This window comes from Rhododendron vialii, chromosome 10a (genome assembly GCF_030253575.1).
Source record: "Rhododendron vialii isolate Sample 1 chromosome 10a, ASM3025357v1".
Taxonomy (NCBI): Eukaryota; Viridiplantae; Streptophyta; class Magnoliopsida; order Ericales; family Ericaceae; genus Rhododendron; species Rhododendron vialii.
In genome coordinates, this window is record NC_080566.1 from 1812667 (window position 1) to 1830521 (window position 17855).

Here is a 17855-nt window from a genome sequence, read left to right on the forward strand (position 1 = left end):
AGATCACCTGCAGATGACTATGTGGTGCTGATACGTACTCCCCACAGATAGCTGTGGTAGCCTATGTGCATATCCACTTAATTAAGCACCGCAAAAAGAAGAAAAGAAAAAGATTGGGAGGATTGAACAAGGAGGTCACAAGTTTTGAATCCCAGAAAAGCATTGTAATTCATTCTTATTTGCAAAGCAAACAGTATGATTAATTGGGGAACCAACTCTAGCATACGTCCTCTCCTTCTGTTCCATTTTCCGGCTTTGTCCGGTGCGCCTCCGGCGGGTTTCCCGTCAGGATTTGTGCCCGGTATGGGTTTCCCCCAGATCCGGTGGGAGTGGTGGTGGGTGAATAAGCCGCTGACTCTCACTCCGGCGTGGTGGATAAAGGCCAGGGTTTGGCCTTGGAGCCTGGGTTTCCATTCTCAGCTTTGGGGAGTATCGGAGCAAGGTAGTTTCGCAGCCATCGGCGCCGTGGGCCGGATCGATCGAAGTTGCTAGCCCAGGAACGGATTTCTTCTTTATCCTTCCGAGCTCAAAGCCTCGCGTGTCAGCGGGGGCTTGCTGGAGTGGCCTCTCCATTGCTCTAGTTCAAGATCCAATCGGTGCCTCCATCTTTAGCGACAGGTGGTTTTTCCTCGGCCAGGGCTTGGCTAGCGTGCATCAGTGGTAGTTCTCCATGGTGGTTGTGTTTATTTCCTTGTTTGCTGTTATTCCTATTTCCATCGGTTCGGTTTAGTTTGTCTCTGGCTGGGTGCGTGCCTCAGGCCGGGGCGGCTAGGGGAAACGCTGAGGGCCCCTCGTGACCCGACCCTTTGAGGCGGTGAGACGTGCTAAGGCCTGTCCTCTAGTTTACGCAGTTTTGCCGGTGCCCCTCTGTCACCTATTTTCATAGCTTTTCTTCTGTGATGGCTTGTTTTGCCCTTTCTCTGTATTCGGATGGATTCGTTGTATTTTGCCATTTTTTGGCTTTTTATAAAATGTGATTTGGATCAAAAAAAGAAAAAGAAAAAAGAAACCTATTTTCTTTTTCTTATCCCAGTGATGTGTTAATACAATGTTCTTGCATAGACCGGTAGCAGATTGGGCCAAGAGTAATGGTCTAAAGCAGTTTTCGTTTATAAGCAATGTCGGAATTTATAAGCCAATTGAGAAGCCTCCTCATGTTGAAGGGGTTTGTAACCTGTTTATATCCGTTATCACAAGACAAATGAATATTTGCTCAACTTATCTAGGTTTTCCTCATGGCAGGACGTTGTTAAAGCTGATGCTGGTCATGTTGGATTAGAGAAGTACGTTTCCGAGATTTTCAGCAGTTTGGCATCATTCTGTCCACAATACATGATTGGGTCTGGCAATAACAAAAATTGCAAGGAGTGGTTCTTTGATTGGAAGTGCAAGATCTTGAACTGTTCTTAGTGTGCTTTCACGCTTAGGAGTTGACTCGTAATAAATATTGTTCAAATTGCCCTAGATGATTTAAAAAGATTTGTTATAATCCTGTTTTTTGCTCAACGATCTGATTCATTTGAACTTTTAACATGTGTGGCTATAAATATGTTTTTGGCAGCAATGAATTTGGTTTCATTTATTGCTGGAAATGGTCTTAACTTTTGGGTTTTTTTTGATGGTTATTTGATTACAAAGCTCAAATTTATGCTTGATAGCTTACATTGGATAAAACATTGAGTTAGAGTGCTTTCTAAAGATGTATTTGGAATGACTATTTTATTGGTAGGATTTAAAATCCTTCACAACCCAAATATAGGTATATCTTCAACTGTGTGGGTGATCGTACTGTGACACTCGATGGAATGGCCAAACTATGTGCTAAAGTTGCAGGCCTCCCTGTTGAGATTGTGCATTATGATCCCAAAGTTGTTGGTGTCGATGTCAAGAAAGCTTTTCCTTTCCGCAATATGGTATGATCATATCTTCTTCTGATTGCATCTACAAATTGTGGATGAGTTCCTTAGGCGAAACTAAGTAGAATGAGCCACAGCTCCATGCAAATGATCAGAAATTCAAATTGTCTAGTTTCGCGAGGTTTCAATGCTAGAACAAGGTGGATTTTTTTCATATGATTATGATGTCTTGATTTTTTTCTCCCCAACTGACAACTCTTAGCCTTTTAGACTGTGTTCAGTACTTGTGGAAAGTAATAAAGAGAAAGAAGGGAAGGTTGGTTTTTCTCTATGTAACTATGTTTGGTTTGCCAAAGAAAATGAAAAAAAGAGAAGGTGAGGGAAAATAACTTTTCCTTGTTTGATTTTCACGAGAAAATGAAGGAACTAAAATTTAAGCAAGAGTAGCCAAGACAACACAAGAGAAGAAAGAAAAGCACTTTTCTTTCCTTGAGATCCAAACAGAATCTCAGAATCCTCTTAATTTGTCATTTCTTGATCTTTGATTCTTACAACCATGAGATAACTCATTCATTGACATACTTTTGCAGCTCTTCCATGCAGAGCCAAGAGTGGCAAAGGACATTCTGGTGTTGTAAGCAATCATAAACCTTCCTGAAGATTTGAAGGAGCGGCATGAGAAGATCGGGAGAGATAAGAGAAGCCCATGGAATTCGAGATTAGATGATAAGATTTTACATTCACTCGAAGTTCCAGCGGCTGTATGATCATAACTCCTCCACAGCAGTTGGGCATAATTCTGTCCAACTGCTTGACCATAACGTGCACGGGTGTTTTGTATATTACTAGTTTACAAGTGTTATCTCAATAGGTGTTCTCTAAATGCAAGGGTATTGTATTATGATTCATTGCATTTCTTATTCAACATTATGTATTTGCAGTCTTTTATGCGGCTTGATAATGGTTCAACCAAATATAAGTGTGAAGGAGTTCTCTAAAATAGTTGATACGATAAGGGTGAAGGAGAGGTTTAAGTTATTTTTCAATTATATTTATTTGTATTTTATTTATCAGATTGAGGATGACAGCAAAATGGACAACTGTAGATGGAGGGAGATTTAAGATAAGTGATGATTTGTTGTTTGAAAAGAGGTAATGACTTAATCAAAATATGATTGGTTAGCCTAAATTCTTAAAGACAAAATGCGACCGGTTATATGCATTCTTAAAGATGAGTGGGGAGTGCACACATCACAACCCCTTAGAACTAATCAATATAGTTTTTTTTTTTTTAAACGGTGGTTATTTCTTGTTTTTTTAGCAAATTTTTAAGTTTTTCTTTAAAGTATTTATATCGGTGAGCAAAAAATATGAAAATATGAACCGAGATTGAAAAAAATTCAAAAAAATACAAATAAAAAGACAAATGGATCAATCATGGATCCAGCTTCTCCAAATAGCAAAATCACCACCTATTTGAACACAACTGAATTTATCTGGTTAGGATGTGATTAGCCTAATTTTAGTCCAATTTGGAACATCAAGAATGATATTGGTTATGGTATGATTCAACAAAATTTGGGTTTCATCCACATATGTAATTGAATTTTATAACCAATTGTGCTTCTATCACAAATATTTACATACACAAATAAACGAACTCACTCACAGTGGATGTGAAGCCTACACGCACTGTACACACTATGTGTGTGAACCCTACACTCAATGTGAGTGAGTTTGTGCATTTGTGCATTTGTGCGTGCAAGTGTTTGTAGTTTTAGACTTATTATTTTTTAATCAGCCTATTTAATTCGATTTTTATTTGGCTTAATTTTACAGTCACTTTGATTGATAGAGTTTTGATGTCTAATTCTTGGTTTGATTTAAACGGGTGTGAAGTCTAATAAAATATCGATATCATCATGTATACATATCTCTGGATAGTGAGAGATGGATTTTGACTTTGGAGTTAATTTTTGTTATGTTTGGAAATATCTATAGCAATACAAAATGTGTCCGGTGATAATAATAAAATAAAAAAAGAAGAGAAAATGAGGGTAAAGCTTGTATTTTGAAAAATTGTTTTATGGAAGATGTGGGTCAAAATTTTACACAATCGCAAAAAAAAATAAGGACGTGCAGTGTGAATTTAAAGAATAAAGGGGCATGCAATATGATTTTAGTGAAATCTAGGGGTGCTAGTGAGGTTAACCCTTAATTGACGTTCCCTGCAAAACGCGAGTTTTGCTTTGGAATGGATTCAATGTATCCAAGTCCATTGTTATAAACGCAAAAACTTCATTTAACTTCTCGATGAGATAATGATTCATCTCCAAATAGAGTGGATTTCACTAAGATTAGCGTCCTTGATGGTTTCTACAGTATGAACTGTTTAGATCTGTGAAATAAACCTGATAATAAGTTCATATTTGATAACTAATGCGGCATGAATGTGTCTTGGTTGATTCAATGTATCCAAGACCATTATAATAAGCCCAAAAACTTCAGTTTACGTCTCGATGAGATTTCTATTCATATCCGATTTGAGTGAATTTTTACAGGGTTATTTTTCTTACTTATTTGTAGAGTATGAACGATTTCGATCTGTGAAAGAAATCTTATCTGAGTTCATATTTGATAACTAAGGTGGCATTACTGTGTTAAACACACTTCGCAGGTTTAACCTGAGAATTCTGAATCGCGCTTTGTAAACGCGCCAATGCTTTGGCGCATAAATTTTCAACACCACACTCGTATTAGTCGTGTACCCAATCGCGTTGAGCGTCAATGGAGGTTCCTCATCCTCTCTCTCCTCTTCACTTCTCCCACCTCCACCCATCATTCCCCCCCCTTCCTCCTGCTCCTCGACTCACTCTTCTCCCTGTTCATTCCCGCTTCTTTCCTCACATACCCAAAAACCTCCGGACGACTTTCTCTCTCCTCATTCAAGCTCAGCGCCAGTGCCGCAGAGAAGAAGAAGCTCCCAATTGTCAGTACCAACGGTGGTGATTTTCGCGGTACTTTTGCCCCCTATTCAATGGATTATTTGTGAACGTTTACTTTCTGCAATTATTTAGAGAGTGAATTGGGATTAAATGTTGCTACTCTGTTATGCGTATGGTAAATTTTTCTAGAAAAAATAGAGGGTATTCAGGAAATTGCGAGTGCTAGTGGAAAGATGGTGGCATGGAACCCAACGATATTGGGAAGATTTAGGAAAGAGCAGGATTTGATGCTATTGGATAAAAATAGCAAGGACTCGGATGTTGTGTCACTTGTGAGGTTTGTTAACTTTTGATAGAGAAAACTTGAGTTTCCTTATTGAATTCTATAGCTTCTGATTTTTCCCGTTGTAATTCGGTGCTTATTTTGTCCAGAAAATTCCGAGTATTGTGGGTAAGTTCATGTGGCATAAAGGGTATTCTTCTGGGGTTTATTGCCGTAGTTGGCCCAACATGTGCAAACCGATTATGGCAGCAAGGATGGACTTTCGAGATTTGGGTTTGTTTAACCAAGCATTGTTGGCTAAACTTTCATTGCGGATTCATCAGAGTCCAGATCTTCTTTTGGGTCAAGTCTTGAGGGCTAAATAAGGTAGGGGGAGATTTGTTCTTGGAGGCAAAAATTCGACCTGGTTGTTCATGGGGTTGGCACTTGGCACAGTCTTATGTGGACTAAGTAGTTGTTGGTATACTCGCTAAATTTATTTGTCTTTGCAATATGATGTATTTGGTCAGAGTCTTTGTTGCATTATCCAATGTCAACTCCTGCTTATCATTTAACAATTTCCCCATCGCCAAGGAAATTTAGTTTAAAGATGGTTCTTCCTAGAGAACTAAAGTATTTTCTAAAGAATGCCGATCAGTACTTGTGGCATGTGCCCACATGAATAGTGTGAACTACGTATAACCGGATCAATAGTGCTAGAATTTTCCTCAACTGCTTCCCAATAATGCTTGTATGAGGTAACTGGTCTAGAAATCTTTGATTGATCGTATCCTGGTATAAATCATAACCCAAAGAAGTAGCTGCATCTTGTGATGTCACATTTGCCGTGCTTGCTGATCCTGAAAGTGCAATGCGTATGTTAGTATTTAATCTTATTTGCTTGGATGGTATGTCAATTTTGCTAGTTATAATCGATTGTTGTGATTTCTCAGTTGCATGCCGCTTGTGGAGAGCATGGAGCTGCAAAAGGAATGAGTCCAGGAAAAGTGTATTGTTTCCTTGTCTTTTCTTTAATGTGAAGCATTAGGAAATGAGTTGTCCTCCGTCCACTGTCAGCACTCTTGGCAGCATACCGGTGTAAAATCACTCTTAGGCTGCCAGTTACTTCTAACTATTGGTTTAAAGAGAGTTACTTGAGAAACCGGGCACCTGCTGTTTCTTCACTCGATTCCGATGGGCCTAAATTTCAGGCTTGGATGAAGTAATCTCTAGAATTCATTCTACTAAAGGGCTTGCTATGTTGACAGTTGCAACAAGCAAAACATGCATAGGCGGTTCTCCTGTTTATTTCCATCGTTGCTTCATATGAGGTCATGTATGAACTTAACCTCAAAGTGCTTGTTTGGTTATTTGTAGTAGTGTAAGTAGTCCCGTTTGATTTAGAGAACCATTTGAATTGCGATGAATAGAAATTTACATCCATTTTCTGACTTAAACAACCTTTATAGTGTTGGGTGAGGCTGTTTGAACAGAATGATGTGGATGAGGTAGCTGAAATATTTTGTGCTTATGACGTTTAGTTTTAATCTTATTGCTAAAAGAAGTCAATGTTAGAAAGGCAGAGTTAATGGAAAACCTGTAAGAGACTAGCAAATGCATAAATTGATAGCTTATATGACAATCTCATGGTACCTTCTCATTTGTTAAGAGCCATGAAGAGACCTGTTCCCAGTTCATTAATTCCATTTGATGACTTTTAAGCTTCCTCATCCAATCTGCTTCGTACTTTTTCCTTTGCAACCACTGCTCAATCTTCCAGCAATATTACTATTGGTTCATCACTTACTGCAGATGTTAACAACTCTTCATGGGTATCACCATCCGGTGGCTTTGCTTTCTGCTTCCAACATATTGGAACCGGAGAGTACCTGGTAGCCATCTGGTTCAACAACATACCCTAAACGGCCTTAGTTTGGCCAGAAAATGGAGCTACTCTAGCCCCAAAAGGATCCAAAATTCAATTTGCGACAGATGGGAGTTTCGTGCCCATTGAGCCGAAAGGGCAGCAGATATGGTCTTGATTTGACCGATACCAGTGTTTCCCATGCAGCCATGCTTTGACACTGGTAATTTCATGCTATCAAGCAACAAGTGCTCTGTTACTCAGTGGCAGAGTTCTGATAATGCAACGGACATGATATTGCCAACACAAATATTGAGCCAAGGCATCAGACTTGTGGTCTGTTTCTGAGAAACAAACTACTCAATCGGAAGATTCAAATTCATTATGCAGCCGGATGGGAATCGCACGCTTTACACCTAATTATCTGCCGAGGTATGTCAACTCTGCTTACTGGGCAACCATAACTATTGGCAGTTAATTTCAGGTGGTATTCAACCAATCTGGATTTTTATATCTGGTAGCAAGGTACGAATGTGTACTTGATTTCGTATCTTCAGATGCTGCTTCAACTAGTCAGTTTTACTACCGTGCGATTACTGGGCATGATGGAGTTCTAAGGCAAAATGTTTACCCAAAATCTGCTAACTCAGCCGGTGGAAGGCCTATGGAATGGACTATTTTGTCCTTCATTACATTGGATATTCGGGATATTTGCTTAGTAATTGGGGAAGCTACAGGAGGTGGTGCTTGTGGGTTCAATAGCTACTGCATTTTGCAAAGTGATCAAAATCCAAGATGGGAGTGCCCATCTGAGTATGTATCTTTTGATCCAAATGATGGGTTGAGTGGATGCAAACCCACATTTGTTCAACAAAATTGTAATGGAGCTTTTTGGTTTCACTGACATGCCCAATACAGAGTGGCCTTATTCTGACGACGAATGATATAGAATAACATGAGAAGGTAATACATGAAAGACCACAACATATCATGATATCACTAAAGACGCAAAAGACCTGGAGAACGGAGTAGAATCTGGAGAAGAGAAGAAATCAAGAAATAGCAGAAAGTTCCATACTAATGGATTTTGACAAAAGTTCACAAAAGAAATCTCACAATATACTTTCAGGTGTTGGGTCAAAAGTGAAGCATTCAATTGCAAAGGTGAAGAAAGTCGTAACCTGTAAATCTTCTCATCCAAAGACCTCATCACCACCAAGATAGGAGAAGAATAAGAGCTAGGCTCCGCTCCCGCAGTTGAAAACCGCTTTCCCGTTGGTTTGATACGATAGAATTCTATCTATGAAGGCTTGTTTGTAATTTCATTTGTGCTAAGATCATTATTTTTGAAGTTTGGTTGTATTTGTCCTAGTTTCCTTGTTCAGATTCATTACTTGTAAAAAACAGTTAGAATATATTCTAGTAGTATTAGATTGTTGTCTAGGACGGACTTGTTTGTAATCTCATTTGTGCTAAGATACCAATTCTCTCTCCCACAACGACTGTACTCCATTAACACAACGACTACCAGCACCAAATTCAAAGTGGAAGGGAACAGCATCAAGCTTTCTCCATGAATGTAGTCGTAGAGCTCGTCGTCCTCCTCCTGGAAGCCATCAAGGTGGTCTTTTTGGGTTCTCGGAAACAAAACAAATGAGGAAATAAAATGAAAATTCAGAAACAAGCCGTGTAACAAGTATCAATTGAAAAATAATCTAATGAGTAACGATTCTTTTATTACTGGGAAAGGAGAGAGATGTACCTGTTGTTGTCGGAGAGAGAATTTTGGAGAGAGAGAGAGAACCAGGCGGTTGAGGGAGGCGGCCGCCGGCGGTGGAAAGCCAGAACACGATCTTTATTTACGTCGAGTGGCATACGTCGTTTCATTCTACGTCCCCTGTTTAAGACGAGTTTGCTTTGGATTTTATTCAACGTAGCCAAGCCCATTATTATAAACGCAAAAACTTCATTTTACTTCTCGATAAGATATCGATTCATCTCAGGTTTAGTATTCTTGAAGATTTCTATAGTACGAACTTATTCAGAAATACGAGTTCTCGTTATTCCAAAAGCCATTGTTAAGCAAAAGTTTGCGGCTAGGTACTAAAATTCTCTGTCCATGAGCAAAAATTCGCGGCCACAGTTTACGTTTTTCACATCGTGTTTCAGAAATGCGAGTTCCCATTAACCCAAATGATGTCGTTGCAAAAGTTGGCCGCCAGGAGCAAAAGCTTGCGGTCACAAGCCTCGTGTGTTATTGTTTCTGTTTCTACACTTATAAGAAGAACTCCATTATTGAAAGCGTGCTTATCGTTTGCGAATCTCGTGTGTTTACATGTCTCTTGGCCGCGACGAATTACAACTAGCCGCAAATTATTGAAAGCGTGATTACCATTCGCGAATCTCATGTGTTTAATACTTTTTGGCCGCGACGAATTACACCTGAACGCTTATAATTACACTTGGCCGTGTGTAATTACAATTGGCCGCCAATTTTTGAAAGCATGATTACCATTCGCAAATCGCGCGTGTTGACATTTATCTAGGCCTCTACGAACTACACTTGGACGCTAATAATTACACTTGGCCGCGTGTAATTACAACTGGCCGCCAATTATTGAAAGCGTGATTACCATTCGCGAATCTCATGTGTTTACATGCATCTTTCCCGCTATGAACTACAATTGGCCGCTTGTAATTACACTTGGATGCGTTAAACTACGAATGGCCGCTAATTAGTGAAAGCGTGATTACTATTTACGAATCTCGTGTGTTTTACATGTGTTATGGCCGCGACTAACTACACTAGGCCGCTGAAAATTACCCTCGGACGCTTAAAATTACAACCGGCCGCTTCTAATAATATAAGCGTAGTTCTGTTTCACGCTTTCCAAATAACGCGGGAACACGCCACGCAGTGTTTCTGTTTCTAATAGGAAGAACTCCATCACTGTTCTCTCCCTCTCTCTCTCCAAAAATGGCCGTAAAACATCCCTTCTCCATAACACCCTGCATCAGATCTCCACTCCTCCTTTTCCTCCCCTCTCTCTCCTCAATCTGCAAAGTATGAATCGACTAAAACGCGCGCCTTAGAAACGCGCCTATGCTTTGGCATATAGTAAAACCTTTGCGCTTCGTCGAGCTTCGAATCAGAAGGATTTGCATTTTCAACACAACACTCGTATACCCAATCACTTCAGAGCCCGAACCATCTCTTCTTTGCCCACAAAACACTTTCTCCATTTCCATTTAGGGCTTTCTCTTCTCAGATATCCGCTTCCTAATTATGGCTGTTGGTGAAGAGTCTTTAGACAAGATGAAGAAACCCCCCATTCAACAGATTCTCGGTAAAGTTTCCATCTTTTTCAATGTATACAACAACATATGCGTACATTTTCCTATATAGACAGTTAATTTTTCGCATTTTTGCTGGTATTTTTTGTGGGTGAGTAAGGCACTCTCACCACTCATGATTATGTGTTTGTTCTGAGTTTGTAACTTACTATAATAGTCACCGAGCATGGTAACTTTTAAATTGGTAGCCTGCTGCAAAAGCTGCTGTTTATTCGATTACAGTTTGGTTGTCTGGTAGTCAGTAGTAAAGCCAGATATTCCTATAACTAGCACACTTTCTTTAGGATATTTGTTAATTAAGTTTTGGGTTTTTAGTTTTCTCGTCTCCAAAAGTAATCTTTCTCTAGTTAGTTCTATACTTGCCATTTAAGGATGATATAACCTCTTGAGTGAACTTTGTGAATTTCTTACCCGTAACAATCTTAGTTATGGTAACAGTAGTATCTACATCATTTAATACAATAGGTTCTTAGTGAACCCAGTTACATACTTTGCAGGTGACCGAGGCTCTTGCGCGTGCTGGCCTTGAGTCTTCTAATCTCATTGTTGGTATTGACTTCACCAAGAGCAATGGGTGGACAGGTTTAGCCTTTATGCCTTTGGAGTGTTTACAATGTTGAGAGTTACAGAAATATGCTAAACTTGACTTGTTATGCAGGTACAAAATCGTACAACAGAAGTTTACATCATATTGGAGATAGTTTAAATCCCTACGAACAAGCCATATCTATTATCGGCAAAACTTTAGCAGCATTTGATGAGGATTACTTGACTCCTTTTTATGGATTTGAAGATGGTACTTTATTTGAGATTGAGTTTTTCTTTCGTTTTTTGGATTCGTTGTCTCCATGTTGCAAGTAATTTTATTTCTACTTCTACGTTTTCATTTTGACAGAAGCAACACACGACCAAGAAGTTTTTAGTTTCTTTCCAGATGAGAGAATTTGTAATGGCTTTGAGGAAGTGTTGAGCCGCTGCAGGGAAATTGTTCCTCATCTACGTCTAGCAGGTTGAATCTTACAGGGCCATTGCCATTTCCTGCTTTATTACTTGAAGCTCGGAATAATTGTTTCTTATAGCTTAAGCTATCCTATTTGCTGCAGGACCAGACCAACATATTTTGCCCCTGTTATTGAAATGGCCATGACTATTGTAGAACAGAATGGTTGCCAATACCAAGTGTTGGTAATACTTGCAGATGATCAGGTACTGTTTTTTGGTTAAATGTTGATTAAGCCTTCTCTCTGTAAGATATTGAAAGGGTCTCTGTCATGCTGAACTGATAAAAATTGAAGTTAAAGATGATGACAAATAGAGACTTGATTTATCTATCCGAAGCTGCCTTAAACCACCCCAAAAAAGCCAATCTTCAAATGGATAGGAGACCTGACCAAGAAATCCAGCCCAATATTGGAGGTCCTCCATAATCTATGGGCAGACTCACAACCAAAAAACAGATGGACAATAGTTTCCTCACCCTTACAACAGACCGGGCAAATGGAGTCTCCGAGTCAGATACAAAACCCCTCCTCATCAAGATCCCTTTCACCGGAATAATCCTATACAACACTTTCCACAAAGACAGCGCTAAAAGCTTACAGATTCAGATAAAAGGAGCCCTGCATAAACTGATATTGTAGCTACTTTTTCCCAAGTGATAGATCTCCGTTTGAGACGGTGGCTCCACTCCATGATATCATGGGCAACAAGGGCGGAGAGAAGTAGGTACTAGTGGGATCACTTGACCCAATTCACTTTGATTTCTTTTCATTTTTTCTTATTTTCTCGGTGAAAGTCAGCAGTGTTAGTTGTAGTTAGTGAGGTTTGAACCCCGGTCAAATTCATGGGAGTACATGGTGCTTAGCACCAGGCTACCACTCCATTTGCATTCACTTTGACTTTTTTGTAATCAATTTTCCTATTTTGTCCCCACAAAAAATCTGCAAATTGCTCTAACTTGTTTCAAATGCATAGAAATTCCAATGTTTTAGTTTCGAGAGTGGATGGTAATGTAAATGAGGCTATCATGCATTGGTTTTAAAATACCAGAAGTCTTTGAGACCAATTATAAAGCAAATATAGATTAATTTTATTAGTGTATATAATGAACCTCTTAATTTTTTTATTTTTTGGATTAGCAAATAAAAAAATATTTTGGATCTAAATTTTTACCCCACTAAACAAAATTCATGGCTCCGCCCTTGACCGGGAAGGCATTATGTTTCTGTATGTTATCTTCTGCCTTCTTCTTTTTCCTTCCATCCTATGGATTGGGCTTGTTAGCCGCTTCTTGTATCCATAAGCTCCTCCTTAGTCCATATCCCCCTTCTAGGACTTTTTTTTTTTTATCTTTGTTCTTCTAATGGAGGAACAGGAGATACTCCATGAGTTTAGTAGCTTGTACTTTCGTTTGCCTTCTTTTACTTGGTAATTACATTTTGTTTTCTCTTAACGTATCCTTGCTATCACTCCAGTCCAAAATTGTCCTCGGAGATTTGGGGATGGAGCTGCAATGAAACTCGTTGTGAACACGATCAGTGTGTGCGTGTGTAGTAACTAGTAAGTTATGACTAAAATGTGTGTGCGAGTGTCCTTGTAAAGGTACTCTTTGGTATGAGACAGGAATTTCTATACCCACGTCCCCGTTTGTGGAAATATATCAGAATCTTTTTTTATTTGAGCATCTTCAACTATCCATTTTTATTGATTTGCAGGTAGTTTCATGGGGCGCCATTGGTGCACCTATGTTTTCGATGAAAGGCCCTTCAATGGTCCAATCCTTATATCCTGCCGCATTTCCCCTGGAACATCGACAAAAGGTTTGTAACTAACCAAGATTGTCGGTATTGTTTCTTTGTATAAATCCGCTCTTTCATTTTAGTGCAAATTTGTATGTGGCAGGACTTGTAGCTTGCTCTGGGATTAGGCGAATCTGTTTCCCAGCCTGCCCAATTTCGGCCCCAGCAAACGAACTCTACAAGGTGGCTAAATCTCGCTGCATTAGTGACGAGGACTTCTCAGCTGTCACCGATGCACTGAGAGTAAAATTGCAATACCAATCAAAGGAGTAAAAGTTGTTCTCCTTGTAGCTCTTGGTTGACGACTGTAATGATTGTACATTCCTTCTAGATGTGGATACCTAAGGAACGTACAACTATTTACTGCAGTGCTAAAACACAATTCAGGAATGGGATAGCTTGAAGTATTCGAGCACACATTGGTGGACAATCCATGAGCTATCTCTACAACCATTATTTGGACATTCCACATAGCTTCTTTTGGGATCTTTTCATCCTTAAATTTAAGGTTGGAGATAACTAAAGAATATGTATTTTCTGGCTTTTATTATGGAAAACATTCACTTTCACTCAATGAGACATGAGTTCATGATTCGTGGCATTTTTGGTTTCATTATGTATTTGTAGCCTTTTATACGGTTTGATAGCGGTTCAACCAAATGTAAGTGTGAAGGAGTTCTCTGAAATAGTTGATACGATAAGGGTGAAGGTGAGGTTTAAGCTATTTTTCAATTATATTTATTTATCAAATCAAGGATGACAGCAAAATGACAACTATGGACATAGGAAGATTTTCAGATAAGTGACGATTTGTTGTTTGAAAAAAGGTTAATTACCTACATAATCAAAATGCAATTGGTTAACATAAATTCTCAAAGAATAAGTGGCGAGTGCACACTGCACAACCCCTTAGAAATGGTTTCGACTAATCAATATAGTTTTCTTAAAACGGTGGCTATTTCTTGGTTTCTAGCGAATTTTTTAAGCTTTCTTTAAAGTATTTATATCGATGAGCAATACAAAAAGTATGAACCGAGATTGAAAAAAGTTCAAAGAATAGATATAAAAAGACAAATGGATCAATCATAGATCCTCTCTTTCTCCAAATCTCAAAATCACTTATCTTAACACAACTAAATTTATCTGGTTATGATGTGATTAGACTAATTTTAATCCAATTTAGAACATCGAGAATGCTATTGGTTATGGTTTGATTAAACACAAATTGGGTTTCATCCACATATGTAATTGAATTTCCATAATTGAGTATCATTAGTGTTTTTGTTTAGCTGTATTTTACAGTCATTTTGAATGATATGGTTGATTTGGTATCTATTTTTTGGTTTGATTTGAGCAGGTATGAAGGTTGATAATATATCGATATAATTAAGTATATATGCATATCTATGGATAGAGAGATGGATTTTGACTTTGTAGTTTGTTTTTTTTGCTATGTTTGAAAATATCTGTAGGTACAGAAAATGTGTCGGATGATTTAGAAAAGAAAAAAAAAAGGGAAGAGAAAATAAGGGCAAAGTTTGTTTTGTTGAAAATGTGGGTCCAAATTTTACACATTTTCACAGGAATAAGGAGGTGCAGTGTGAATTTAGAGAATACAGGGTCTTGCAATATGATTTGAGTGAAATCTAGGGGTGCCAGTGAGGTTTAGTGGTTTACGCTTAGTTGACGTCCCTTGTTTAATAAGGGGTAAATTATAGTTAACCCCCTCAAACTATGTTTCGGAGACACTTTACCCCCTCAAACATTTATTTTTAGCACTTAACCACCTCTAACTAATGAAAATGCAGAATTGACTAACTTCTCTTAGAGAGTGGATGTAAGTTACCGTTTTGCCCTCTATTGAAAAAGGAAAAATGGAGGGTACCAAGAACAAACCATTCTACAGTCTCTCTCTCGTCTCTTCCCCACCAAGATTCCGAATTTCCACAAACCCAAAACTTTAATCTACCCAAAATCGACAACACAAACTGAATCTCAACCTCAATCTCCTCAAACCTTTACCCTAGAAGATTACCCAAACCCACAAAACCCAGATCAACCACAGGTATATCAAACCCATTTATTTGCCAAAACCCATTTTATAACAGAGCTTTCTCCGGGCAACCAACCCACTGCCCTCACTGCCAGCCGTATACTCACCACCGGATTCTCCAAACGGCGCCGTACAGAAGCAGCAGTTCTCCGTTCAAGTCTCGTTTCCTCTAACATCACGTAATCGCCAATCGCTCCTCTAGTCACTAAGCTCGACCCGCCGCCGCCAACACCGTCGTCGGCACCACTCTATTCTTGGTAGAAAACGATAACTAGGCTCCATTGAAAGACTCCCCGCATTGAAGTAGAATAATTAGTGAGCCTGTAACGCCCCTCAATTTTGGTCAATAAAAATTTTCGTTAAATATTTGAATTTTATTTAAATTACTTATTTTCTCTTGAGTGGCTATTTGATTTCTTGCTAGTTAGACTTTTTAGTGTAACAACTCCGATTTTTCATTCAATAAAAATCTCGTCGTTATTCGAAATTTCTTAATTTCTCGATGATTTTCTTATTTGATTCCTAGTAGTTCGTATTCAAGCAATTGAACACCGTATCACCGTATTCCTCGATTAGAAACTCTAATTGCACTTTAGCCCCTCAAAGATCGTTTCTTGAACTTTAAGCCCTACCTAGCAAGCCTAGTTAGCTTCTAACCGACTTGTTGGTGAAACCAAACTAGGAAGTCACCTAGTTACGTTTCCCTAATCGAAGATGGACCATTTTGCCCATCTTGAACCTTTTGAACCTTTTGAACCCTAGACTAGAAATGGTTTAATTGTTTTCTTTTATTGTTTTAGTTTTATTCTTTATCCATTGGACAATAAATGTTAGGGGAATTATTACCCATTGGATAAAAGAAACCCATTTCTTTATATTAAAAGGATTTTTGAAAGATTTAAACAAAGTACTATGATTGACATTTATAATTATTTTTGAAAAGTACTTTTCGATTAAATTACTAATAAAAGTACCCAAGTAACTATGGACCATTGGATAATAACAATTAGGGTAGTCTTTACCCATTGGACAAAAGCCTTTTCTTTATTTTATTTGGTAAGTACATATATATATATATATATATATATATATATATATATATATATATATGTATATATCACATGTGTAATAAAAAGGACATGTAGTCATTTTCAAAAAATTAGTTTAGTATTTAAAGTACCCGTACCTTATTATCCTTTGGATAATAACCATTAGGGATTCTATTAACCATTGGGTAATAGGCTCATCTTTCAAACAAAGTACTTATTCCATTAAAATAATATTTTGTTAAGATTCCCGAGAGTACAAAAGTACATTATTATATTAATTAAAGTACTTGTACCTTTTAATTGTTTATTGGGAGAATCTTGACCCTTTTAGCCCTAGTATATATTTGTACATATGTATATATGTATATAAGTACTTGGATGATGTAAATTGCCTTAGTACACTTGTACCCATTTGTTAGTTTATTAAGTAGAATCTTGACCCTTAAAGGCTAGTTTGATCATTTGTACAAAAGTACCTATTAATTTATTTTTGTCTTGCATTAGTAGTACATATATATATATATATATATATATATATATATATATATATATATATATATATATATATATATATATATATATATATAGTACATGAGAGAGAGAGAGAGAGAGGGAGAGAGAGAGCCGTAAGGGGGAGAGAGAGAGAGAGAGGCCGAGAGAGAGAAAGAGGGAGAGGGAGAGAGAGAGAAGGAAAGAAGAAGGAAGGAGAAGAAAGATGGGACTTGTACTTGGTGATTCTTCATCTTTTCAAAAATTGAAGATGTATATCTTCCATATCTTCCTTCAATGTCCTCCTTTGTACCAATTTCATTTGTTTAAACCAAGAATCTTGTACCCATGTCTCCTCCATTGCAACAAATCTTCCAAGAGTCCAATCCAAGGACTAAACTAGCCTTGTAAGCTACCACATTAGACCCAAGTCTATTTTGCCTAATGACAACCTATGATGGGCCATAATCCTAGCCTTTATTAGCCTAAGATTTGACTACAAGTTAGACCTAGGTTTTCATTACCTAGATTCACCTAAAAAGCCTAATGATCTTATTTGATTTCTTAGCCTTACACCTAAGATTTTGCCTAAGATATGTTTGGACAAAGCATGGCATGACATGTGATGTGGTTTGACAACTTAATGGAACAAATCCATGGAGGATTTGGAGAGAGAGAGGGCCGGCCTTAGAGAGAGAGGGAGAGCCCAAGTTTTGCCTATAAATAGCACCCCATACTTCTCATTCAACTCACACCTTCACCTAGCAACTTCTCTCTCTAGAAAAATTGTGTTCTTTCTTGTTCTTTCTTTTTGTTCTTCATGTTCTTGAGTAGTTCTTGAGTTTTTCAAGAAACTCAACCTAGGCCGCCACTAAACCGCCACTCGACCACCCCCTCGATCCAAAAGTAGTAGTAGTAATAGTCAAGTAGAAGTTTCGAGAGAAACCTTTCTCTTTCGAAGCTCCCGAAGGCATACCGTAGGAAGTTACTCCGTCCGACCGTCGACTAACTTTCCGTAGCCGACTACCGCCAAGAAGCAAGGTAGGATTCCTTGTCCCCTAACTCTACGTATGTGTAGGATATCCTTATCTTCCATCCCAAGTAGTTATCTTTACCTATTTTCCCAAATATAGTCTTGTACCCAATTATAAGTTCGTTAGGAAGAAACTTTAATAATGTCATTTA

General features: G+C 38.2%; 2 protein-coding genes and 1 pseudogene across 5 annotated transcripts; all 3 read left to right on the forward strand.

Annotated features, from left to right (window-relative positions):
• The first annotated feature begins 1048 nt into the window (after positions 1 to 1048).
• LOC131304663 (chloroplast stem-loop binding protein of 41 kDa a, chloroplastic-like) lies at positions 1049 to 2947 on the forward strand (annotated as a pseudogene).
• Positions 2948 to 4575: 1628 nt separating this feature from the next.
• LOC131304664 (uncharacterized) lies at positions 4576 to 8369 on the forward strand. Its single transcript, XM_058331998.1, has 3 exons — positions 4576 to 4873; positions 6017 to 6072; positions 6876 to 8369. The coding sequence occupies exons 1-3, from the start codon at positions 4576 to 4578 to the stop codon at positions 6957 to 6959; spliced, it is 438 nt and encodes a 145-aa protein (XP_058187981.1). The 3' UTR covers positions 6960 to 8369.
• A 1498-nt stretch (positions 8370 to 9867) lies between these two features.
• Positions 9868 to 13100, forward strand: LOC131304804 (E3 ubiquitin-protein ligase RGLG1-like). Of its 4 annotated transcripts, none has more exons than XR_009192479.1 (5): positions 9868 to 10274; positions 10940 to 11077; positions 11177 to 11290; positions 11385 to 11487; positions 12996 to 13100. XR_009192479.1 is itself a non-coding variant. In XM_058332198.1 (4 exons), the coding sequence occupies exons 1-4, from the start codon at positions 10214 to 10216 to the stop codon at positions 11426 to 11428; spliced, it is 357 nt and encodes a 118-aa protein (XP_058188181.1). In that variant the 5' UTR covers positions 9868 to 10213; the 3' UTR covers positions 11429 to 12815. The 4 variants fall into 4 exon arrangements, 1 of the variants encoding a protein (XP_058188181.1); XR_009192481.1 differs by having other exon boundaries at positions 11216 to 11290; XR_009192480.1 differs by lacking the exon at positions 12996 to 13100 and adding an exon at positions 12756 to 12818.
• Positions 13101 to 17855: the final 4755 nt, after the last annotated feature.

Coding starts and splice junctions, on each gene's coding strand:
- LOC131304664 (XM_058331998.1), top strand. CDS start 4,576: ATGCTTTGGCGCATAAATTTTCAACACCACACTCGTATTAGTCGTGTA. Junction 4,874..6,016: donor CAACGGTGGTGATTTTCGCG/GTACTTTTGCCC, acceptor GTGATTTCTCAG/TTGCATGCCGCTTGTGGAGA. Junction 6,073..6,875: donor GGAATGAGTCCAGGAAAAGT/GTATTGTTTCCT, acceptor CACTTACTGCAG/ATGTTAACAACTCTTCATGG.
- LOC131304804 (XM_058332198.1), top strand. CDS start 10,214: ATGGCTGTTGGTGAAGAGTCTTTAGACAAGATGAAGAAACCCCCCATT. Junction 10,275..10,939: donor CCCCATTCAACAGATTCTCG/GTAAAGTTTCCA, acceptor CTTGTTATGCAG/GTACAAAATCGTACAACAGA. Junction 11,291..11,384: donor TCCTCATCTACGTCTAGCAG/GTTGAATCTTAC, acceptor TATTTGCTGCAG/GACCAGACCAACATATTTTG.